At 38.0% G+C, this 25,776-nt stretch overlaps 1 protein-coding gene across 6 annotated transcripts in view; it reads left to right on the top strand.

The window, feature by feature from the left end:
* Positions 1-25,776, top strand: part of UBE3D (ubiquitin protein ligase E3D) — a 178,386-nt gene that overhangs the window by 63,057 nt on the left and 89,553 nt on the right. The window contains exon 9 of one of the 6 annotated variants that reach the window (XM_017890977.1): positions 14,461-14,707. The exons of the other annotated variants lie outside the window; for them this stretch is intronic. Coding sequence (XP_017746466.1) covers positions 14,461-14,515 — 55 coding nt within the window. The 3' untranslated portion in view covers positions 14,516-14,707. Of the gene's footprint in view, positions 1-14,460; positions 14,708-25,776 lie in introns of those variants that run through there. 6 annotated transcript variants of the gene reach the window in all.

Below are 25,776 nucleotides of genomic sequence, written 5' to 3'. Positions count from 1 at the left end.
AGAATAAAAAGGGCTTGGGGACTGGGATTGGGTAGAGGATAGAAGGGGAATCTGTATGTAAAATTGTTTCTTCTCTGTTCTATGTTTTCTAATTGTATGTGAGATAGTTTTATGAGTCAGACCTGAAGTAGTCATCTTAACCTTTCATATGAGGAAGGTCTGTGTTTTCCTTTTTTCTCTTTTTTATTACCTCCTGCTGTACTTGGTACTGTATTAATAAGTGATTTTGAAGCAGGAGAACAAAGATTTTGCCAAAAAGGAACTTATGGTCAAGTTAAGGCAACATGGTAAATATACCCCCAAAATGTATTCAAAAGACCAAAATCTACATAAATGCTAATTTCTTAGTCTGTTGTGCTGCTACAACAAAATACCTGAGACTAGGTAATTTATAAACAACAGAAATGTATTTATCCAGATTCTGGAGGCGGGGAAGTCTTAAGATAAAAGTGCCAGCAGTTCTGATGTCTGGTGAGGGCCCCATGTCTGCTTCCAAGGTGGTGCCTTGTTACTATACCCTTACAGGATGGAAGGGATGGAAGGACAAAAGGGCCCAGCTAGCCCCCACCAGCCTTTTTTTTTGTGTGTGTGTGTGATGGAGTCTCACTCTGTCGTCCAGGCTGGAGTGCGATGGCACAATCTTGGCTTACCACAACCTCTGCCTCCCGTGTTCAAGTGATTCTCCTGCCTCAACCTCCCAAGTAGCTGGAATTACAGGCGCCTGCCACCACACCCAGCTAATTTTTATATTTTTAGTAGAGACGAGGTTTCATCAGGTTGGCCAGGTTGGTCTTGAACTCCTGACCTCAGGTGATCCACCCGCCTCAGCTTCCCAAAGTGCTGGGCTTACAGGGATGAGCCATCATGCCTGGCCCACTAGCTCTTTTAAAAGGTGCTAATCTCATCCATGAGGGCAGAGCCATCGTGGTCTAATCACCTCTCAAAAGCCCTACATCTAAATACTGTTGCATTGGGAATTAAGTTTTAAAATGACTTTTGGAGAGGACACAAACATTCAAACCAAAGCATCTATGGAACAGGTTTTCATGGAGAACAGTATTCATTCACTGAATTAAAGAAAATAGAACAAAAGGTAGGAAGTACTGTCCCCTACTCCACCCCTATTCCAGGAAAAACTGAAAAGAGCTGGGCAGCAAAAGCATCCACATGTTCAAATAGTGGATTCTAGCTAATGAAAGAGTATGTGGCTCCCAGAGGGCTTGGGAAGGTTGGGTGGGGGTCAGACACCTACTGTAGAGATGCTCACATTTATCTCTTTCAAATATTAGTTTCTACTCAAGAGGGTTTTTTGGAAGAAAGGGTTCCACAGCTGAAAAAAAAAAATTTAAGAATCACTGTGATAAGAGGTGATATTTAAGAATCTGTGATACGCATTTCACCAGACTATGCTTGAATCCACTGGATTATGGCAAAGTTATGACTTGGAAAGCAACTACACTGAAGTTCTAATTGTTAGAATGGTCTTCCTTTTATTTGAGATAAATCTGCTTCCTAGACACTCTTTCAGAGCTGCTATTTTTTGAACATGATAGCTCTTCAGAGATTCAGGTAACCTGCTACTCTCTCCAGGCCAAACATTCTGAGATGGGGTGGCTTCAAGCTTCCCTTTCCTTATACAATCTCTTTTTCCTTGTGGTCTTTCCCCTTTCCTATTACCATCTTGATTGCCTGTAAGAAGATGTTGCCCAGCATCCTGTCAATTTTGTGTAGTGAGAGGTGAACTAGAGAGAAGCTAAAGCTAAGGCTGCTGTAGGAAATGTATATATAAAGGGATAAGGCATTTGCAATGAAACTAGAGAAAAGAAGCTGAATTGTAAGAATCCATAGAATTTGGACAATTAATAGAAAAGTTTTCAACTTCAGGAATTAGAGAAGGTCATTGATTCATTCAGCAAATACTTATTAAATGTATACTCTTGTGCTATGTATTAGGAATTAAATATTGAGCTAAAAGAGACCTTGTATCACAGACTCATTACAATCTAGCAGGATAAATAAATAAATGCAAAACTGCAAACTGATCAGTGCTATGATGAAGAGATAAATGGTGCTATGAGAACAAATCAGAGAAAAACCAACTGGGTCAGGATAGGAGTCTATGAAGAATTTATACTTGGGCTAGGCACAGTGGCTCATGCCTGTAATTCCAGCACTTTGGGAAGCCAAGGCTGGCAGATCATCTGAGGTAGGGGGTTCGAGACCAGCCTGACCAACATGGAGAAACCCCGTCTCTACTAAAAATGTAAGATTAGCCGGGTGTGGTGGCACATGCCTGTAATCCTAGCTACTTGGGAGGCTGAGGCAGGAGAAACCCTTGAACCCAGGAGGTGGAGGTTGCAGTTAGCCAAGATCACGCCATTGCACTTCAGCCTGGGCAACAAGAGCAAGACTTTGTCTCAAAAATAAAAAAAAATAAAAAAAAATAAAAAGAATTGATGCTTGACTGCTTGACTGCTGCCTGAAGGATGAGAAGAAGTTTACTATGAAGAGCTTCTAGGCAAGGGGTGGGAGGCAGTACAGTGAGTACAAGGGACAGGAAGGTCAAGGTGACTAATAGAGAGAAACAGGCGTAGGGTAGGGAAGAGACAGACCAACTCAGGGACCCAAAGGGACTTGAAAGAATATAGTCTTTATCCTAAGAACAATAAGAACCGATTGAACATTTTATCCAGAGAGAAGGAAGAGGTGATTTAATTTAAGCTTTAGAAAGATTGTTCTGGCAGCAGGACCACTGTTTCAAGAAGTTTGGCTGTGAAAGGAGAAGAACAGAGAAGAAGGGGATGAGAAGCTGACTTAAGGTAGGCAGGTGGGGTTAGCCTCACTTGAGTCTATTTAAAAGCAACAGGGGGCCGGGTGCAGTAACTCAGGTCTGTAATCCCAGCACTTCGGGAGGCCGAGGTGGGTGGATCACTTGAGGTCAGGAGTTCAAGACCAGCCTGGCCAACATGGTGAAACACCGTCTCTACTAAAAATACAAAAATTAGCTGGGTGTGGTGGTGTGCACCTATAGTCCCAGCTACTTGGGAGGCTAAGACAGGAGAACCACTTGAACCCAAGAGGCAGAGGTTGCCATGAGCTGAGATCGCGCCACTGCACTCCAGCCTGGATGACAGAGTGAGACTCTGTCTCAAAAAATAAAAAAGCCAACAGGGAAGGTCCTGTTGAGAAGAGGTTTATCACACATGAGAAAGAAGGTGTGACTGATAGCAGGATTCCAGGACAAGATGAAAAGGTCTCGTACCTCAAGTTCTGTTGGAGCAACCAGCCTCAGGAGCAGGATAGCTCTCCTTTTGTAACAGGACAGAAGGAGATCAGTATTGGAGTGGCTGGAATAGATTTGCATATAGGTTTTGAGAAGATGAAATACTTGTCCTCTGATGCCTTCTGTTTTATCTGTAAGACAGGAGTCAAGAGGGAGGAGGCACAAGAGGGAGGAGGTACAAGAGGAAGGAAGCACAAGAGGGAGAAGGGATGAGGGTAGTGGACACTCGCAGATTTGAGGAGAATGGAGATTTAAAATGGTCATTTGGAAAGGAGATGAGTGAGATGACCAGAAATGTATGGACTTGGTAGGCATTGTTCATTGCCCATTTGAGGTTCATGATCACAAATTCATAGTGATGTTAACCTTTTTTATGCTGTGACTTTTTCCAGCTTATCATCTACTAAGCACAAGCACAGAGAAAGCAGACAGTTGAGATCATCCGGGTTAAAGTTTGGTTGTCCCCATGCAAAGAGTACTGTGTAACTCTTGTATTATTATTATAGTGATGGACTATAGAATCTATGTGGTCTATTTTAATGACTTAAGAGTTGGAAAGAGGCTGTAGTTTTTAATCACTTACTGAAACTTAGATCTGGTAGAAGAGAAAGCTTTTAATTATATATTTGAAGCTTCTTAAAAATGTTTTTTAAATACCAAAGATTATTGATAGGAAATGATCCCCTTAAAATATATTAAGAAAAACTCTAATCCCTTAATGGAGTTTTAGCACTTATTCAGACACATGCCCTGAGTTAAATTTCCTTCCAGATTTTCCATGTGATTTTTGTAATCCCATTTTGTAAGGAAATGTATTGGCCTAATGTGAGATGACATGTATAAAGAAAAAGGTGGGTAATCTTTAGTGTCTGCCACAATTTTAATTTGACATTTGTCATGTAAAACAACTGCAATGTTCCTGTGGTTCTGCTTTTATTTTAGACATTGGGGTTGAAAAATGATCTTTGGATCCTAAAGTCAGCTAGAGTAGAGGGAAGAAGTCAGTTTCTTTCATTATCATTTGGGGACTTTTTATCCAGATGGCTGTAAGAGCCCTCCAGGTGCATGCGCCTCTATCACGAAGCAAAATAAATGGAACATTTCATTATTGGAGTTCCCACTGTTAAGTCTAGCTACTGCTGTAACATCCATTGTGGGAGGAAGTGCTTGTCCCAGGCACCTATGCAAGGCTTCAGGCCAAAGGCCTCTAGCAATAGCGCTGTCCTCCATGGGACACCCTCTGCCTTATGCACAATATCAACTGCCAGAACCTTACTCTTGTCATTTTCTCTCCATGTCAGAGAAAACTCCCATACTTAAATCAGTCATTCCTAATTCCCCAGGTAAATGGTGGTGAAGGCATTCTCCTTATAAAATAATTTCAAATCATAGGGTCAAGTTCAAATTCCTGGACTACTATTTCTAATTTTACTCCCATCTATATAACCACTGTAACCAGGTTGCTGTGTATCTTTCCAGACCTTTACCTAAGCATATACATGTATTTATATATGCCCCAGAAGTATATATAAAAACCATTGTGTTTTCCTTTTTCTTTTTTTAACATAAATAATATCATATACCGTAGTGTCCTTTTGCAATTTATTTTTCACACAATATTATGTCTTCTCGGTGCATATAGATGTATCTCATTCTTTAAACCTATATTCCATAACATATTTCATGATTTATTTCATTATTCTATTAAAGTTATTTTAAATTTTTCTTTGATACAATTCTGCGGTGAAGACCTTTGCACATGCCTTCTTGCGCACCTCTGCAACAATTTCTTTAAAGTGGATGGAAAGAAGTGGTGGTGGTATTCCTGGGGTATATTTATTTTAAATTTTTAAAAACTTTATTTTGGAGTAATTTTAGATATATAGAAGAGTTGCAAAGTTAGTACAGATTGTTACTGTGTACCCCTAACCCGTATTCAGTTTCCCCTAATGAAAGATGATAATATTATCATGACATCTTTGTCAAAATTAAGAAACCAACATTGGTGCACTGCTGAAACTACATTTCAGACTTTATTCACATTTCACCAGGTCTTCCAGTAATGTCCTTTTTTCTATTCCAGGATCTAATTCATGATACCACATTGCATTAACTTGCCATGTCTCCTTTGTCTCCTCTAGACTATGATAGTTTTTCCTTGTTTTTCATAATCTTGACAGTTTTGAAGAATATTGGTTAGGCATTTTGTAGTATGCCCCTTCATGCCTGATGTTTTTCTCGTGATTAGACTGGGTTGTGGGTTTGGGGAAAATACCATCACATCATATTAGGATATCCACCTTCCATCACTGGCAATGTTAGCCTTGATTACTTAGCCAAGGTAGTGTTGGTCAGGTTTTTCCACCAAGCTACACTTTTTCCCTTTCCATGCTGTATTCTTTGGAATTGAGTCACTAAATCCAGCCCACACTCAAAGGGCTAGGAGTAATAAGCTCTGTCTCCTGGAGGAAGGTATTGTCTGTAGATTTTATTTGGAATTTTTATGTAAGAAATATTTGTTTTTTCTCAATCGTTTGTTCATTCAATTATATCTTAAGGACTCATGTATATTTATTTTATAATTTGGGTTGTAATCCAGTACTATGCTATTATTTATTTATTTATTTATTTATTTTGTTGTTCAAATTGTTCCAGCTTTGGCCATTGGGAGCTCTTTTTGGCTGACTGTCATGTCCCTTTACCTAACCCCATACTTTTAATTTTTGAGCACCTCCTTGCTTCCTGATCTCATAAAATACTCCAGACTCACCTTATATTTTCCCATTTTCCCTGCCTCAGCCCTAGAATCAGCCATAAAAGAAGCCCTGGTTCTTTTTTATCAGGGGATAGAAGTGCTCCCTACTACTGATGTTTTTTTTGCTTTTTTGGGATGGAGTCTTGCTCCCTGTCTCTCAGGCTGGAGTGCAGTGGCATGATCTCAGCTCACTGCAACCTCTGTCTCCCAGTTCAAGCGATTCTCCTGCCTCAGCCTCCCAGTAGCTGGGATTGCATGTGCCTGCCACCACACCTGGCTAATTTTTGTGTTTTTAGTAGAGACGGGGTTTCCTCATGTTGGCCAGGCTGGTCTCCAAGTCCTCACCTCAAATTATCCACCCACCTTGGCTTCCTGAAGTGCTGGGATTACTGGCATGAGCCACCATGCCCGGCCTACTGATGTTTTAAAGGTGAAGAGCTACTGTCCAGTTGCTCTCCTGTGGGCTTTTCTAGTTGATGCCTTTGTTGTTCTCCTCATACCTATTACAATACTTGACACTATTAGGATTACTAATTTTGGCCTGATAAAATAGTATCTTTTTTAAATGACTGTTTCTCTGATTACTAGTGTGGTTGAACATCTCTGTTTATGTTTATTAGACACTTGAGCTTCTTTTTCTATGAATAGCCTGTTCATGTTCCTTTGCTTACTTAAGTTGGTGACTGTGAGTGTGTGTGTTTGTGTGTGTGTGTGTGTGTGTGTGTTAGTATTAATCCTTTATCTGGTTTTGATGAGTAGTCCTTTTTTCACCCTATCACTTACTTTTAAATTATATAATTTCTTTTGACATACAGAAGTTTTAAATTTTGATACTGTCACAATTGAAATTGAAGGGTTTTGCTTTTGTATCATGTTTAAGGAGATCTTTCTAGCATGTCCACGTATGTTTTTATTGCAATCATTTACTGAAACTGCTGATTCAAAGATCGCAAATGAACACACCTGTTAAGCAAAATCATTTGCTTTTTCTCAATCCTTAGCATTTGGCATTATTCATGGTTTCTTCTTGGAATTATTTTCCCTGGCATTCTCCCGGTTTGCCTCTGACCTCTTCCCTTTCCTCTTTCTTTTTACCTCTTCCCTTTCTCCTTCTCATTTATACTTTTTCCTTTAGCCTGCTAGCAGGGGATTCTCCCTGCCTTCTTCTTCCCCTTTGCTAAGCTCATCTGCTCTCATAAAGGAAACTCTAATTTCTGTTGAGTAGAAACATTCAAGCCTACATTTCAAGTCCTACCTTTCACGTAAGTTGTTTACTTCTCCCTCTTGTCTCTATGTTGTCTCTGCTGCGTATCCCACTAACTTCTCAAATTCAATATGCCCAAGGTAGAAGAAACTCATTACCATTCCTGGCAAATATATCTTTCTTCTTATTTGTATGTCTACCAATGGCATCATGATTCTCCTAATCACCTGGACTCAAAACCTAAAGTTTGCCTTTAATTGTTTCCCTCTTCCCCACATCCAGCCTGTTATGAAGTCATATTCACTCTGCCTTCAAAAACTCTTTCACATCCATTCTTTTCTTTCTCTTCATCATTGCATCAACCTCATTCAGGTGTTTGTCCCTCTTCTTGTGGTGTTTATATGCATCTCTTCAACCTCTAATCCACCCAACCTGGTCATTGCAATCATACCGCTGCCTCTGTTTGCCTGTCGCAAATCCTTATCTCCTTGGATTAGTATTAGAGGTCTTCTAGAGCCTGACTCCAGTTTCATTCTCTAACCCTGCTTTCTTCTGTGCCTGTCATACTCTCTGTCATGTCCAATCAGAATGGAATACTGCTACTGCTCAAATGTTAATTCATCTATGCAGGTCATGTACAGTTCATTGTGTTTGCTAAGAGTGTATAATTACCCATGGGAATCTAAATTTTCTATTTCAATTAGGATCTTTTTTTTTTTGGTAATACTTCTGTAAGGAGAGGATTGATATATAAATTGGCGTTTTGGTTATAAGTATTGCATGGGTAAGGTCTTCATTAACAAATATTTTAAAATTTTTTCTTCTGTTGTCCATAGCTAATAAACTATTTCTTACATCTTTGTGAATTAAATAAAAATAAATACATGAATACACAGAAATTTATTTTAGGCCCTATGATTACTGTTTTACTCCTGTTTCCCTAGTGTCTGTTATTTCCATCATTTTTTTCCTTTCAGCAATTTCAAATAATACCTTTACTGGTGAAGTGACTTAACTTTGCTAATTTTATCACAGACTTTGTTTCTAGATTAATGAAGTCAAAATAGGGAAATTGGCAAACATATAGTGTGTAGCACTGTGAGTCTTATATGATCATGGAACTCTTTTTCATGGGACCCGTAGGTCCAAAGAATACACTTTTGAGAAATTATACAAGAATGTCCTGTATGTCAGTGGAGTACAGTGAATATAGAAAGAGATTTCCCTGTTATTAATTGGACCAAAGTTGGAAAATAAGAATTTAAGGAAGAAGATTGGAGAATGTACAGTTAACCCTCTGTCACCATGGGTTCCACACCCATGGTTTTAACCAACCTCAGAAAGAAAATATTTTGGGGGAAAAATCCCCACAAAATTCAAAAAGCAATACTTGGATTTGTAGCACACTGATTCCTATGTTGAATCCACATGAATGAAGTGATGTGTAGGCATTGTATTAGGTATCGTAAGTAATCTAGAGATGATTTAAAGTATACAGGAGGATTTGCATAGGTTATATCAAAATACTGTGTCATTTTACATAAGGGACTTGAGCATAGGTGGATTTTTGCTGAGGGGAGTCCAGGAACCAATCGCCTATGGATACTGAGGGATGACTGTATATTCACAAAGGGAAACCATTTTCTATGTCGGCTGATAGGTGTCAGTGTCTGCCAAATACAGCTTGGGTACAGTCGTGCAAGAGGAAAAGATTGGAAGAGAGGACAGTCATATGTTGGCAATTTCCAAGAGTGCCTGTACATCAAAGGAAGATAATTTATATTTATGCATTTAAAATTAATATACTTTAAAGCACTTAAATAATGAATTATACTCTTGCTGACTCTCTCTCTTCCCCCTCCCCATTTCTTTCTCTCTCACAATAACCTAACACCAGAGATAAGGTGGAAGATTTATTTATTGTGTATTCATACATTCAGTTAACTGATACTATTGTTAGGTGGTAGGTCTGCATTAGTAAATAAATGCTACAAAACTCTTGCAGTTGTGGAACACATACTCTAATAATGGAACTTAATGGGACTAATCTGTACCTAGTGTTATGTAAACCATCACCACTTATCTGACAAACACCCAAGTGGCAGAGGTAGTTCTTAGTAAAGGACTCAAATAGAAGTAAGCTCTGGAATGGTTTATAATATGAAATATGTCAAATGACATCACTATATATACCAGACTCTGATTGCTGAACCTGTCCGGTATGCTGGATTCCCAGAATTATAGATAGCATGAAGAATTACAACTGCTGGATCTGATATCCAAGTATACACACACAGCCAGGAACCCATAGTGCCCATTTCCCACAGAGGAAGAAAAAAGAAGGAGTGTAACTATTCATTCCAAAGCTATCATCTACTTTTAACTCACACTTCCATTGGGAAATTCAGTTTCTCCTACTTTATACTCTCTTCCCTAAAGAATACAGATGTCGGCTGGGCGTGGTGGCTCATGCCTGTAATACCAGCACTTTGGGAGGCCGAGGCAGGCTGATCACCGGAAGTCAGGAGTTTCAAGACCAGCCTGGCCAGCATGGTGAAACTCTGTCTCTAGTAAAAATACAAAAATTAGCCGAACATGGTGGCAGGCACCTGTAATCCCAGCTACTCAGGAAGCTGAGGCGGGAGAATTGCTTGAACCCAGGAGGCGGAGGTTTTAGTGAGCCAAGATCCTGCCATTGCACTCCAGCTTGAGCAACAGAGCGAGACTCTGTCTCAAAAAAAAAAAAAAAAAAAAAAAAAAAAAAAAAAAAAAAAAGGAATGCAGATGTCTTTAAATGTACAGAGTAACTACGAATCCCACTTCTTTACCTTGGAGACATGACCTATAAATGTTGGAGTGCTTATTATTCCAAGACATCTTGGAATACTTGCATACATTCTCTGTGTATGTTTGTGCTGGAATCTATTAAAACAAAAGAAAATGTAATAAAAACTTTAAACTTATCAGGGTTTTTTTGTTTTTTGTTTTACATGAAGATCTTTATTTATATATTAGGGACTTTTACAGGTGGCACTAATTAATGTCAAAGTGACTTGTTCATTTAATTCTCTATGACCTTATTGATTATGTGTGGCAGCTCTACCACCTGAGACTGTGTGCTTGGCAGGTTTATGCATACACAGAACTTGGGTGAAAACCTTAAGGGAAAATCCAGAAGTTGGGAATTCAGGAAATGCTTAGAAGATGGTTCTTTTTTCAGTTAAGAAACTAAATCTTAACTGCTTAGGGATTGCTATGCTTATTTTGTTTTGTTCTTTTTTTAATTGTCAAAATGATAAATTTCTTAACAAAATTTATCCTTTTTTACCTTCTTATGTAAGAACTTTCTGCCAGAATTTGGGGGAGGAGGATTTACTCTTAAGCTGTGGGAACATAGTTTAGGAATTGTCATCTATTCTTCATTTTATAGTTTAATTCATTTATAAGAGTTAAAGGTTCTATTTAGATACTTCTAAAGATTGCTACCAAATTCACAAAATTGTTATGAAAAACTACTTGACCCGTACCTAACTCATATAGTAATGAGTCATCCCAGGTATTTATGTAATAATTATGATGCTAGAAACAGTGAGGGGTTCCAGGCAGATTAAACATAATACTGCTTTCTTGGTATCATTGGGTTCCTTGGAGGTATTGATGGTTGTAAATGTGGTTTTAAAAATTCTTTCATGTTCCTTTCTTTAAGAGGTAGAGCTTAATTTCCCTCTCTTTTGAGTGTGGGCTGGACTTACTGACTCACTCCTCAGGGATACAGCAATGATGATATGAAAATTTTAATTCTGGGAGTTGGTCATAAAAGGCACAGTGGATTCTTCCTTGCTCTGTGTCTTCAGCACTCCTTCTGTGGGAATCCAGCTGCCAACATGAGGACACCAGGGCCTATGGAGAGCCCACATGATAAGGAACTGAGGCCTCCTGCTAGTGGCCCTGTGAATGTACCATCTTGGAAGCAGTAACCCTATCCCCCATCCGGCCTGTGGACAACCATAGCCCTTGTTGGTATCTTGAATGTGTAAACCAAAAAGTATCTGAAATGGTTCTCAATCAATTTACAAGTTTATTTTGCCAATGCTAAAGATACGCCTGGAAAAAAGGACCCCAAGTTCATAGGACCAATCTGTGGTTCGTGCCTTTTTCCAAAGATGTTTTTGAGGGCTTCAGTATTTATATAAAGGGGAAAAGGGCTGGAGGGGAAAGAGGGAGAGTGCAATCACATTACTGAATCCACATGTTGCAAGAGAAAAGGAGCAGGTAGAGGAATAGTTAATTATGTATTCATCTAGCGCTCAGTAAACCGACACTTTACGTAAGATAGGGTGAACATAGGGTAGCTACCTGTGGAGATTTTTAACATTTTATCTGTAGCTATCTGCTTAGGAACAAAAGGAAAGGCAGGCCAGGCGTGGTGGCTCATGCCTGTAATCCCAGCACTTTGGGAGGCCAAGGTGGGTGGATCACCTGAGGTCAGGAGTTCAAGAGCAGCCTGACCAACATGGTGAAACCCCATCTCTACTAAAAATACAAAAATTAGCTGGGTGTGCTGGTGTGTACCTGCAGTCCCTGCTACTTGGGAGGCTGAGACGGGAGAATCCCTTGAACCCGGGAGGCGGAGGTTGCAGTGAGCTGAGATAGCACCACTGCACCCCAGCCTGGGTGACAGGGTGAGACTCTGTCTCAAAAAAATAAAAAAAAGAAAGGCAATTTCTCTCATGACCCAGGTTTCAGTTTAATTTTTTCCTGTTGGCATAGTGAATTAGGGTCCTGAGATTTTATTTTCCTTTCACAAACAACTTCAGCCACATGAGAGATTCTAAACCAGAGCCACCCAGCTAAGTTGTTTTCAAATTCCTGTCCCACAGTAACTGTGAGATGTTTGTTAGTAACTAATTCAAGAGGTATGGCAGCAACCTGGAATCCTTGGACATACGGGCTTCACTTCCAGCAAATTCCAGGGTATCAGTGACCTCTATAAAAAGGGATACAAAATTATGTGTATGTATGTGTGCATTTGCTTGGCAAGTATTCATAACTTTCACCAGTTTCTAAAAGGACTCCTTAATCTCTGAAAGGCTAAAAATCCTGCATTATGTGTTTTGTTCAGAGGAAGCAGAGCAGTGAGGCCTGGAAAATGAGATAGAAAGGTTTCATTGAGGGAAGCAAGGCTTACATATAAGTAATTGATGTGTATTTTTTGAAAATGGGATTGGAGTAGGCTTTAAAAAGTAAAAAGAACTTAGCATGGGCATATGGGACAGTTCCCTTTCAAAGTGTCCTTGATTGCTTTACATCAGGGGTAGGCAAATTATAGCCACTAAGACAAATCCAGGACCTCGCCCTGCTTTTATAATTTTAATGAAATACAGCCATGCCTATTTGTATACATATTATTTGTGTCTGCATTTGCCACGCTACCGTAGAGTTGAGTAGTTAAGATAGATGCCCTATAAACAGATAGTAAAATATGTACTATCTAGTCCTTTACAAAAAAGTTTGCTAGGCCGGGCGCAGTGGCTCAAGCTTGTAATCCCAGCACTTTGGGAGGCTGAGGCGGGCGGATCACGAGGTCAGGAGATCAAGACCATCCTGGCTAACACGGTGAAACCCCGTCTCTACTAAAAAAATACAAAATCTAGCTGGGCGAGGTGGCAGGTGCCTGTAGTCCCAGCTACTCGGGAGGCTGAGGCAGGAGAATGGCATAAACCTGGGAGGCGGAGCTTGCAGTGAGCTGAGATCTGGCCACTGCACTCCAGCCTGGGTGACAGAGCGAGACTCCATCTCAAAAAAAAAAAAAAAAAAAAAGTTTGCTGACCTTTACTTCTAAATATTGAGATGAGTTTGGCATTCTTCTTGCATAAAAGTAGTAGCTAAAATTTATCTTTCTAACTGATGGATGAATATACTACATGCCATGTAGCCAACTGTCCCCAGGTAAGTAATACATTATCATTTGCTCCCCAAACCCCATCGGAGTAATTGCTTTCCTGGTCTAAGGAAGTGGCTATCTGGACAGCCTCCTGGAGAAATGAGATTTGTAGAGCAGAGGACAGGGGTTAATGATGCTGCATCAGAGGTGAACACCCAGGGGCCTTGCACTGCTAACAGTTAAGCAGGAGAGGCCTGGGTATTTGTTACTGTAAAGGAGCTCTTGCTTCTTCTGTATTTGTCTCTATTTGACATTTTTCTTTTGTGCCCAAAGAGTCTCATAAACCTGATCTATAAAAGACACATACATTATTTTGAAATAAGATGTTTGAGGGCTGGATTCTAGTCTATTTCCTTTCTAATTCTATTTTTGTGTAGTGTTGTGAACTCACTTGTCACTAAGAGTTACTGATTTATTCTTCCAGATAAAGGTGATACTCACTTTAGAATTGGGCTTAATTCTGAGACTTTAAGTCTGATTTCTTTTTTTTCTTTTTTTGGTAGTTAATCTCCTGGTAATAGCTGGTTTTACTTTGTACCTTATTATTATTATTATTATTATTATTATTATTATTTGGTAGTTAATCTCCTGGTAACAGCTGATTTTACTTTGTACCTTAGGTTCAAATGTGCTAAATGTTTATCCTTCAATATCTAAGATGTTTCTCAACTTTAGAAAAAGTTTGAGAAAGTTTAGAAAAACTAAAGAAAGGAAATGGCACACGGCAGACCATATCTATGTTTTATACAGTCTTTCATGCATGCAGTATACAATATTTCTGCTGTGACAGCCCACATGCTCTATTTGAAGCTTGATGTCCCATATAGACCTCATGTGATTACTGGTTGATGTCCTCAGCAGGAAGAGCAATGACAAAATTCATTCAGCTGTATTCGGAGTTAATTGCTTAAGAGTTTTGCCTTCGTTGTTCGTTGTGTCAGTTAAAGAATATTTTTTTTCTCACATCTTGTACTTCACTGAGGGGGTCAGTCTATCAGTATTTTGGCTAATTTTTTAGAAGTTCTAACCGAGTTCATAATTTAAGTAATTAATTTGTTATGAACTGTTTCAAATTTACAGTAAAGTTCTAGAACAGTGTAATAAAAATCCATTTTCTTACTCCCATTTTTAATAAAACTTGATAGGTAGGTAGGTAGGTAGGTAGGTAGATAGATAGATAGATAGATAGATAGATAGATAGATAGAGTTTTTAAAATAAAGCATTAACACAGTTGAAGCTTCCTCTAAGTTCATTCTCTTTTATCCTTCCCCAGAGGAAATGTGTCTGAAGTATGGAATGTATCATTGCCAAACAAAAAGAATTTGTGAAAACCTCTTAGTTGCATAACTAAGAAGACTAGAGACTATGGACTGTCATACATACTTTTACTAAAAACGAGTACTGTTGTATTTTTGCTATTTATAAATATTAAAATTACATACTATTAACTTACGTGTTTTGAAACGACATATACATGGTATCACATTGTATTTTTTGCAGCTTGCTTTTTTCACTTCTGATTGTGTTTTTAAGACTTCTCCATGTTGACACATGTACTGTATTCATTTTAATTGCTGTAAGATATTCTTTTGTCAGGATGTACTACAACTTATATATCTGTTATTCTTTCTGTGGACATTTAAATTGTTTTCAGTTTTACATTAAAATAATATAGCAGTGAACATTCTTGTTCATATCTCTTTTGAACATGTGTGAGCTTTTCTCTTCTTTACGTAAGGGATGGAATGATTGGGCCTTAGAGTACATCTTCAGTATTATTAGGTAATTCCAAACAGCTGTCCAAAGTCGCTATATGAATTTACACCCACACTAGCATCATAAGCATTCCCATTGCTTCACATCATGGTCAACACTTCCTAATTTTGTCAATTTGATGTTTCATTGCTAAGAAATATTTTCCTAATTACTAGTATAGTTGAACATTGGCTTTAATTTTTTATCTTTAACATTGTATTGGAGATAGTAGCTAATGGAAATAGAAAGCAATTAGAGGCATAAGAATTGGAAAAGAAGAAGTAAAACTATCTTTCTTGGGGGGATAATATAGTTATATGTCAAGAAAACCCAAAAGCATCTATAAGAAAACTACTACAAACAAAATAACTTACTAAATTAGCAAGTTATAGGTGAGGCGTGGTGACTCATTCCTTTAATCCCAGCACTTCAGGTAGCTGAGGTGGAAGGATTACTTGAGGCCAAGAGTTCAAGACCAGCCTGGGCAACATAGTGAGACTCTGTCTCAAAATAACAATAAAAAAAGAAAGAAAACATAGCAAGACCCATTCTATGCAAAATTTTTTTTTGATTAGCCAGGTGTGGTGGCATAGTTCCAGCTGTAACACCTGTAGTCCCAGCTACTTAGGAGGCTGAGGTAGGTGGATAGCTTGAGGCCAGGTGGTCAAGGCTGCAGCAAGCCTTGATCATGCCGCTGGACTTCAGCCTGGGTGACAGATCAAGACTCTGTCTCATGAAGGAAGGAAGAAAGGAAGGGAGGAAGAGAAAGAAAGGCAGGCAGGCTTTTTGAAAGCTATTACACATATATATAATATAATTAATTTATTATATATAAAATAAAAATAACACCTATGAGAAACTCTTTGTAATTCAAGCCAGAGACCAAGACTAATGACTCCAATATATAAAAATCTACAAATAAAGAATATGTATGTTTAATACATGCATACGTATATATATTATGGATATATATAAAATATAAATATATGTATAATCCATGCATATGTATAAAAGATATATGTATAATCCATATATATGTGTAAAATATATATGTATATATTTTTTCAAAAGTCACCTAAAGCATATGGAAGAGAAGACCTCATGTACAATAACAACACAAAAAAGAAATTAAAATGCTGAAACTTAACCAGAAGTGTCAAAAACATGTATGAGGAAAATTTTACTTTTGGAAAAGAGTACAAAAGCATTCTTTTTTTTTTTTTTTTTTGAGATGGAGTCTTTCTCTGTCACTCAGGCTAAAGTGCAATGGCATGATCTCGGCTCACTGCAACCTCTGCTTCTCGACTTCAAGTGATTCTCCGGCCTCAGCCTCCCGAGTAGGTGGGATTACAGGCATGTGCCACCACACCCAGCTAATTTTTGTATTTTTAGTAGAGATGAGGTTTCACCATGTTGGCCAGGCTGGTCTTGAACTCTTGATCTCGTGATCTGCCCGCCATGGCCTCCCAAAGTGCTGGGATTATAGGCATAAACCACCGCGCCCGGCCAGTACAAAAGTATTCTTAAGCAAATGGAAGTATATACCATATTATTGGATAAGATGGTAACTATCATTAAAATGTCAGTTATCCCTAAATTAATATACAAATTCAATAAACTAAAACCCAATAAAAATGCCATCAAATTTTGTTTTGTTTTTTCAGCTACACAAGTTGATTATAAACTTTGGAAACAATAGTTAGGAAAACCCTTGAAAATAAAAGAAATCAGGGCAAGGACTAGCCCTATCAGATATTAATATTAAAATGTTTTATTAAGACACTCTAAGTCAAATAGTGTGATTCTGACCCATGAATAGACAGACCATTGGAACACAACAGAAATAGACCTGATTTCATATATAGGTATAATACATAGGAAAGGTGGCCTCTCAAACAGTGAGAAAATGTAGAATTTATAATAATTAGCTTTGGGATGCTGAGATAAATGCAAATAAAAAAATAAAATTTAATCTTTACATGTTACACAGGGATCCATTTCAAATAGATCAGAGGTTTAAAAAGAAAACCACATGGCCAGGTGTGGTGGCTGACGCCTGTAATCCCAGCACTTTGGGAGGCCAAGGCGGGCGGATTACAAGGTCAGGAGATCGAGACCATCCTGGCTAACATGGTGAAACTTCGTCTCTACAAATATTACATAAAATTAGCCAGGTGTGGTGGCATGCGCCTGTAGTCCCAGCTACTTGAGAGGCTGAAGCAGGAGAATTGCTTGAACCCAGGAGGCGAAGGTTGCAGTGAGCTGAGATTGCACCACTGCACTCCAGCCTGGGCAACAGAGCAAGACTCCATCTCAAAAAAACAAAAACGAAAAACATGTAAGTAGTAAAAGAAAAGATGGATGAATTCTTCCATTACCTGGTAAAACCAGCTGTTACCAGGAGATTAACTACCAAAAAGGTGTTAAAAAGTGAGGAAAACCTTTTAACAGTGACAAAATCTAGAAGTAGTAAGGAGAGAGAGTGATGAATTTGATTACATAGAAATAAAAAGAAAAAAACTTGTAACAAAAAAGCATCATAAACAAAGTAAAAAGATAAAGAATAACTATGAGGCCAGGCATGTGTGGCCTACACTTGTAATCCCATCATTTTGGGAGGCTAGGTGGGAGGATCACTTGAGGCCAAGAGTTTGAGACCAGCCTGGGCAACATAGCAAAACTCCTCTCTACAAAAAAAAAAAAAAAAAGAAGAAGAAAGAAAAAAATTTAAAAACAGCCAGATGTGGTTGTGCACAGCTACAGTCCTACCTACTTGGGAGGCTGAGGCAGGAGGATTGCCTGAGCCCAGAAGATAAGGGCTGCAGGGAGCCATAATCACCACTGAACTCCAGCCAGGGCGATAGAGTAAAACCCTGTATCTAAATAAATAAATATAACAACTATGATAAACTCTTTATAATATCAACCAGAGACCAAGGCTAATAGCCCCAGTTTATAAAAATCTACAAATAAAGAAGAAGAAGGCTAACAACCCCATAGAAAAATGGAGTAGAAATATTCACAGATACTTCATCGGAAAAGAAATGAAAAGAACTCTTAAACATATAAAAATATATCCACCTCACTCCTAATAAGAAATGTAAATAAAACTCTCCTGGGCTTTATTAGATTGGCAGAAATCCAAAAGTTTGACAACATATTTTTTTGGTGAAACTGTGAGAAATGGGACGTCTCAAACTTTGGTAGATATACAAAATGGTACAATCTTTATGGAGGAAAATTTGGCAAAAATTACAAGTGCATTTACTTTTTGATAGAGCAATTCCATTTCTATGAATTATTTCAGGGACACGTTGGATAGAAATTAAAGGACACATGCATATGCCTATTAATTTGAGCATGATTTATAAAATGAATGAATGAGTGAATGAATGAATGAATCAAATAACCCAAATGTTCATCAGTAGGGAGCTGACTGAATAAATTATATTCTTGCAATTAACCATACAACTATAAAAAGTAATGATGAATATCAGTATATATTACTCTGGTGAAGAAGAAAGTATATAGTGTGCTATTGTTTATTGAAGAATGATAAAAATATCAACATATTTGCTTATATTTTAAAAATCAAAGGCCACGGTGAAACCCCGTCTCTACTAAAAAAATACAAAAAACTAGCCGGGCGAAGTGGCGGGCGCCTGTAGTCCCAGCTACTCGGGAGGCTGAGGCAGGAGAATGGCGTGAACCCGGGAGGCAGAGCTTGCAGTGAGCTGAGATCCGGCCACTACACTCCAGCTTGGGCAACAGAGCAAGACTCCGTCTCAACAAAAAAAAAAAAAAAAAAAAAAAAAAAAATCAAAGGCTAAACTATAAAATTTAAATAAAGTTATTTATAAAGGAAGGAAGAAAAGAGAGTGAACAGAGCAAGGATACAAGTTAGGCTTTTAAAAATATATCGGATTTCATAGATTTGACTTGGGAACAAGTATGTATTTTACATAGTTATAAGGCAAAATATAATTTAAACCATCTCTAAAATTCCAAAGGAAATGGAAAAAAAAATGAACTTAAGTGCATGTAGAATTGGTGTCGTAAACACATGAAGAAGTGCTCCAAGAGACTTTAAAACACAGTCATTGGACTGTATATCTCTCTTAGTATATATCCTGATGACAAAAGAAACTACAAAAACATCTTAAGACTTTTTCCATAATCATATTACTGATGACAATGTGGTAGTAATAAACTGAGACTGTTGTATGTAGATTTTAGGATAAGTCAAATGAGCAATTATGTTGGTGTCATGAGAACTGGGTTTTTGGCATGAGAGAGAGAAAATACTACAGATCCAAGATTGGTGAGATTAAATAAAACTGTCTCGTCCTGGATTTGGAATGGAAGTATTAAAATGAGCACATTATTTATTTTAACCTTTTAAAAAACCTACTACTTTTTAGCTCTATTCCCTGAAAAAGCCTAAAAGTATTGACTAACCCAGTGGCAGTGCATCCCTAGGGCTTAGATTATTTTGTCTCTAAATACCATTCCCTACTGAAAACAACCAGGGATCCAACCAGAAGTGGGTGATCTCAGGATGTAGCATGTAGTGTACAAGAGCTTGTAATATCTTGTTATAATAGAAAAGAAGTTATCAAACATTATTAGGGTCATGTCAAAAAGGACTCGGGAGACAACTTGAATAGGCTTCACTGGCCAAATAATGGGTGAATTTGAGCATCAATAAGGATAATAAGGATAAATCAACATATATATTTATATCCATGAGTTCATAATGATACCAAAAAAGATCAAAAAATGCATTTCAGCCAGGTATGATGGCTCATGCCTATAATCCCAGCACTTTGGGAGGCTGAGGCAGGAGGATCACTTGAGCCCAGGAGTTTGAGGCTGCAATGAGCCATGATCATGCCACTGCATGATCCTGGGTAACAGAGTGAGACCCTGTTTACAAAGAAAAAAAGAGAGAAATTTCATTGGTCATTACGTTTGGAAAATGCTACGAACCATCATAGCTTTGTAAACTGGAAGATAAATGGGAAGAAAATCAAACATTTATCTAGCTTTTCCTCTGTGAGCTGTGCCTCAGAGTAACCAAATACGTGATTAGGGGAAGTTTTTTCATAGGCAGCTTCCAGTGGACAAATGAAAACAGCGTAGAATTGGGCTAACACCATTTTCTGAACCATCATGAAGTAATGGAACTTGGTGATGATCATCTTTGGATACTAACATCACAAAAGGAAAGATGCGGGGGGGAGGGGGGTGGTGATTCTATACCTCCTGACGGAAGTATATAGCCCCACCTATAAAGTAGTCTTCAAAATAGCAAACCTGATCAAGCTTCTAGATCCAACTACCAGTTTCTAGGAAATTCAGGTGACAGGGATATGTTAAATTATGCTATAAGTCTGCAACTGGCAAAATCCAAATTAGAAAATTATAGGATAATCAACTTGGTTTCTTCTGCAAAATATTAGCAGGAGGAAAAAAGATAGAAGGAAGGAGAACCTACAGATTAAAAGAAACATAGGCTTTACCATCCAATTAATATGTGGACCTTATTTGGATCTCAAATAAAATTTAGAAAGTTAAAATGTTGAGGACATGTGAACATTTGATGAGGCCAAAGGTATTGTTATTTTTTTTATATATAATATGGATATGATATTTTAAAATAAATCTCTCTTAGAGTACATGTTGAAGTATTATGCATAATAGATGATATGATAGTATTTGTGGAATTTGCTTCAAAAAGATTCAGGGATTGAGAGTATTGGGTGGGAATATACCTGTAATGGGTGGGAATATACCTGAAACAAGTTAGCCGTGAACTGATTGTTGATGAAACTGGGTGATGAGGATAGTTGTTTATTACACTGTGGTTTATACTTTGGTGTATGTTTGAAATTTTTGATAAAACTTTTTTAAAAATTGGGTTAAATGATTTTCATTGAGAAACAGGGGCAGTTTATTATGGATCTCTGCCTATTTCCTTATTACTTCATCTTTCTTGAAAACAATCACCAATGAAACAAGTCTTAGTTTTCATGTGACATTCCTGCAGCTGCAAATGGTAAGATGTACTTGAACTGGAAATCAGCTCTCCATTCTTCAACTAGATGTATATGCATTACTACTTTATTCCCTTTGAAAAGTGAGAATAATTTTTAAATATCCTACCATGTTTTAGCAACAGATATTTTTTAAAGGTTCTTCTCAACTTATAAATGGATGTATTCCAAAAGTTTTTTCTAAGGCAATTCGTTAGAACTAGAAGAATGTTCTCTCAGAGAAATTATTTATAAATGTCAAGTAGGTTCTCAGGCCAGTCTAAGAAATCTATTAATGTGTAACATAATGGAATTAAAAAATGGCCGAATACTCGGAGTTCAGTACAGGCATAAATTTAAATGTTTTTTTTTTTTTTTTAGAAAAATGCTTTCCTTCATTGAATTCAGGACTCCAAAAGATGAGTGACTTTCCTACTACTTTATAGGTGGCATTTGTCTTGTTATACCACTGGATCATTCAGTTACCATATGCACTGCATTCTGAAGGTGAAAAACAGTAACATTATAACACCTGTGACTTGGACGGCTACCATTCATAAATTATATTCTTTTTTTTTTATTTTATTTATTTATTTTTTATCATACTCTAAGTTCTAGGGTACATGTGCACAATGTGCAGGTTTGTTACATATGTATACATGTGCCACGCTAGTGTGCTGAACCCATTAACTCATCATTTACGTTAGGTATATCTCCTAATGCCATCCTTCCCCCTTCCCCCCAACCCAAAACAGGCCCCAGTGTGTGATGTTCCCCTTCCTGTGTCCAAGTGTTCTCACTGTTCAGTTGCCACCTATGAGTGAGAACATGTGGTGTTTGGTTTTCTGTTCTTGCAATGGTTTGCTGAGAATGATGGTTTCCAGCTGCATCCATGTTCCTACAAAGGACATGAACTCATCCTTTTTTATGGCTGCATATGTGCCACATTTTCTTAATCCAGTCTGTCATTGTTGGACATTTGGGTTAGTTCCAAGTCTTTGCTATTGTGAATAGTGCCACAATAAACATACGTGTGCATGTGTCTTTATAGCAACATGATTTATAATCCTTTGGGTATATCCCCAGTAATGGGATGGCTGGGTCAAATGGTATTTCTAGTTCTAGATCCTTGAGGAATTGCCACTCTGTCTTCCCCAATGGTTGAACTAGTTTACATTCCCACCAACAGTGTAAAAGAGTTCCTATTTCTCCACATCCTCTCCAGCACCTGTTGTTTCCTGACTTTTTAATGATCGCCATTCTAACTGGTGTGAGATGGTATCTCATTGTGCTTTTGATTTGCATTTCTCTGATAGCTAGTGATGATGAGCATTTTTTCATCTGTCTGTTGGCTGCATAAGTGTCTTCTTTTGAGAAGTGTCTGTTCATATCCTTTGCCCACTTTTTTATGGGGTTGTTTTGTTTTTTTCTTGTAAATTTGTTTGAGTTCTTTGTAGGTTCTGGAATATTAGCCCTTTGTCAGATGAGGAGATTGCAAAAATTTTCTCCCATTCTGTAGGTTGCCTGTGCACTCTGATGGTAGTTTCTTTTACTGTGCAGAAGCTCTTTAGTTTAATTAGATCCCATTTGTCAATTTTGGCTTTTGTTGCCATTACTTTTGGTGTTTTACACATGAAATCCTTGCCCATGCCTATGGTATTGCCTAGGTTTACTTCTAGGGTTTTTATGGCTTTAGATCTAAAATTTAAGTCTCTAATCCATCTTGAATTAATTTTTGTATGAGGTGTAAAGAAGGGATCCAGCTTCAGCTTTCTACATATGGCTAGCCAGTTTTCCCAGCACCATTTATTAAATAGGGAATCCTTTCCCCATTTCTTGTTTTTGTCAGGTTTGTCAAAGATCAGATGGTTGTAGATGTGAGGTAATATTTCTGAGAGCTCTGTTCTGTTCCATTGGTCTATATCTCTGTTTTGGTACCAGGACCATGCTGTTTTGGTTACGGTAGCCTTGTAGTATAGTTTGAAGTCAGGTAGCATGATGCCTCCAGCTTTGTTCTTTTGGCTTAGGATTGTGTTGGAAATGTGGGTACTTTTTTGGTTCCATATGAACTTTAAAGTACTTTTTTCCAATTCTGTGAAGGAAGACATTGGTAGCTTAATGGGGATGGCACTGAATCTTATAAATTACCTTGGGCACTATGGCCATTTTCACGCTATTGATTCTTCCTATCCATGAGCATGGGATGTTCTTCCATTTGTTTGTGTCCTCTTTTATTTCATAGAGCAGTGGTTTGTAGTTCTCCTTGAAGAGATCTTCACATACCTTGTAAGTTGGATTCCTAGGTATTTTATTCTCTTTGAAGCAGCTGTGAATGGAAGTTCATTCATGATTTGGCTCTCTGTTCGTCTGTTATTAGTGTATAGGAATGCTTGTGATTTTTGCACATTGATTTTGTATCCTGAGACTTTGCTGAAAGTGCTTATCAGCTTAAGGAGATTTTGGGCTGAGATGATAGGGTTTTCTAAATATACAGTCATGTCATCTGCAAACAGGGACAATTTGACTTCCTCTTTTCCTGATTAAACACGCTTTATTTCTTTCTCTTGCCTGATTGCCCTGGCCAGAACTTCCAACACTCTGTTGAATAGGAGTGGTGAGAGAGGGTATCCCTGTCTCGTGCCAGTTTCCAAAGGGAATGCTTCCAGTTTTTGCCCATTCAGTGTGATATTGGCTGTGGATTTGTCATAAATAGCTCTTATTGTTTTGAGATATGTTCCATCAATACCGAATTTATTGAGAGTTTTTAACATGAAGGGCTGTTGAATTTTGTCAGAGGCCTTTTCTGCATCTATTGAGATAATCATGTGGTTTTTGTCTTTGGTTCTGTTTATATGCTGGATTATGTTTATTGATTTGCGTGTGTTGAACCAGCCTTGCATCCCAGGGATGAAGCCCACTTGATCATGGTGGATAAGCTTTTTGATGTGCTGCTGGATTCGGTTTGCCAGTATTTTATTGAGGATTTTTGCATCGATGTTCATCAGGGATATTGGTCTAAAATTCTCTTTTTTTGTTGTGTCTCTGCCAGGCTTTGGTATCAGGATGATGTTGGCCTCATAAAATGAGTTAGGGAGGATTCCCTCTTTTTCTATTGATTGGAATAGTTTCAGAAGGAATGGTACCAGCTCCTCCTTGTACCTCTGGTAGAATTCAGCTGTGAATCCATCTGGTCCTGGACTTTTTTTGGTGGGTAGGCTATTAATTGTTGCCTCAATTTCAGAGCCTGCTATTGGTCTATTCAGGGATTCAACTTCTTCCTGGTTTAGTCTTGGGAGAGTGTAAGTGTCCAGGAAATTATCCATTTCTTCTAGATTTTCTAGTTGATTTGCGTAGAGGTGTTTATAGTATTCTCTGATGGTAGTTTGTATTTCTGTGGGGTCGGTGGTGATATCCCCTTTATCATTTTTTATTGCATCTATTTGATTCCTCTCTCTTTTCTTCTTTATTAGTCTTGCTAGCGGTCTGTCAATTTTGTTGATCTTTTCAAAAAACCAACTCCTGGATTCATTGATTTTTTGGAGGGTTTTTTGTGTCTCTATCTCCTTCAGTTCTGCTCTGATCTTAGTTATTTCTTGCCTTCTGCTAGCTTTTGAATGTGTTTGCTCTTGCCTCTCTAGTTCTTTTAATTGTGATGTTAGAGTGTCAATTTTAGATCTTTCCTGCTTTCTCTTGTGGGCATTTAGTGCTATAAATTTCCCTCTACACACTGCTTTAAATGTGTCCCAGAGATTCTGGTATGTTGTATCTTTGTTCTCATTGGTTTCAAAGAACATCTTTATTTCTGCTTTCATTTCGTTATGTACCCAGTAGTCATTCAGGAGCAGGTTGTTCAGTTTCCATGTAGTTGAGCGGTTTTGATTGAGTTTCTTAGTCCTGAGTTCTAGTTTGATTGCACTGTGGTCTGAGAGACAGTTTGTTATAATTTCTGTTCTTTTACATTTGCTGAGGAGTGCTTTACTTCCAATTATGTGGTCAATTTTGGAATAAGTGCGATGTGGTGCTGAGAAGAATGTATATTCTGTTGATTTGGGGTGGAGAGTTCTGTAGATGTCTGTTAGGTCCGCTTAGTGCAGAGATGAGTTCAATTCCTGGATATCCTTGTTAACTTTCTGTCTTGTTGATCTGTCTAATGTTTACAGTGGGGTGTTAAAGTCTCCCATTATTCTTGTGTGGGAGTCTAAGTCTCTTTGTAGGTCTCTGAGGACTTGCTTTATGAATCTGGGTGCTCCTGTATTGGGTGCATATATATTTAGGATAGTTAGCTCTTCTTGTTGAACTGATCCCTTTACCATTATGTAATGACCTTGTCTCTTTTGATCTTTCTTGGTTTAAAGTCTGTTTTATCAGACTAGGATTGCAACCCCTACCTTGTTTTGTTTTCCATTTGCTTGGTAGATCTTCCTCCATCCCTTTATTTTGAGCCTATGTGTGTCTCTGCATGTGAGATGGGTCTCCTCAATACAGCACACTGATGAGTGTTGACTCTTTACCCAAGTTGCCAGTCTGTGTCTTTTAATTGGAGCATTTTACCCATTTACATTTAAGGTTAATATTGTTATGTATGAATTTGATCCTGTGATTATGATGTGAGCTGTTTATTTTGCTCATTAGTTGATGCAGTTTCTTCCTAGCTTCAATTTTGGCATGTTTACATTTTGGCATGTTTTTGCAGTGGGTGGTACTGGTTGTTCCTTTCCATGTTTAGTGCTTCCTTCAGGAGCTCTTGTAGGGCAGGCCTGGTGGTGACAAAATCGCTCAGCGTTTGCCTGTCTGTAAAT

Source organism: Rhinopithecus bieti, unplaced genomic scaffold (genome assembly GCF_001698545.2).
Source record: "Rhinopithecus bieti isolate Rb0 unplaced genomic scaffold, ASM169854v2 scaffold_20651, whole genome shotgun sequence".
Lineage (NCBI taxonomy): Eukaryota > Metazoa > Chordata > Mammalia > Primates > Cercopithecidae > Rhinopithecus > Rhinopithecus bieti.
Note: the sequence above shows the minus strand (reverse complement) of the source record. Positions and strands in the feature narration are given on the sequence as shown.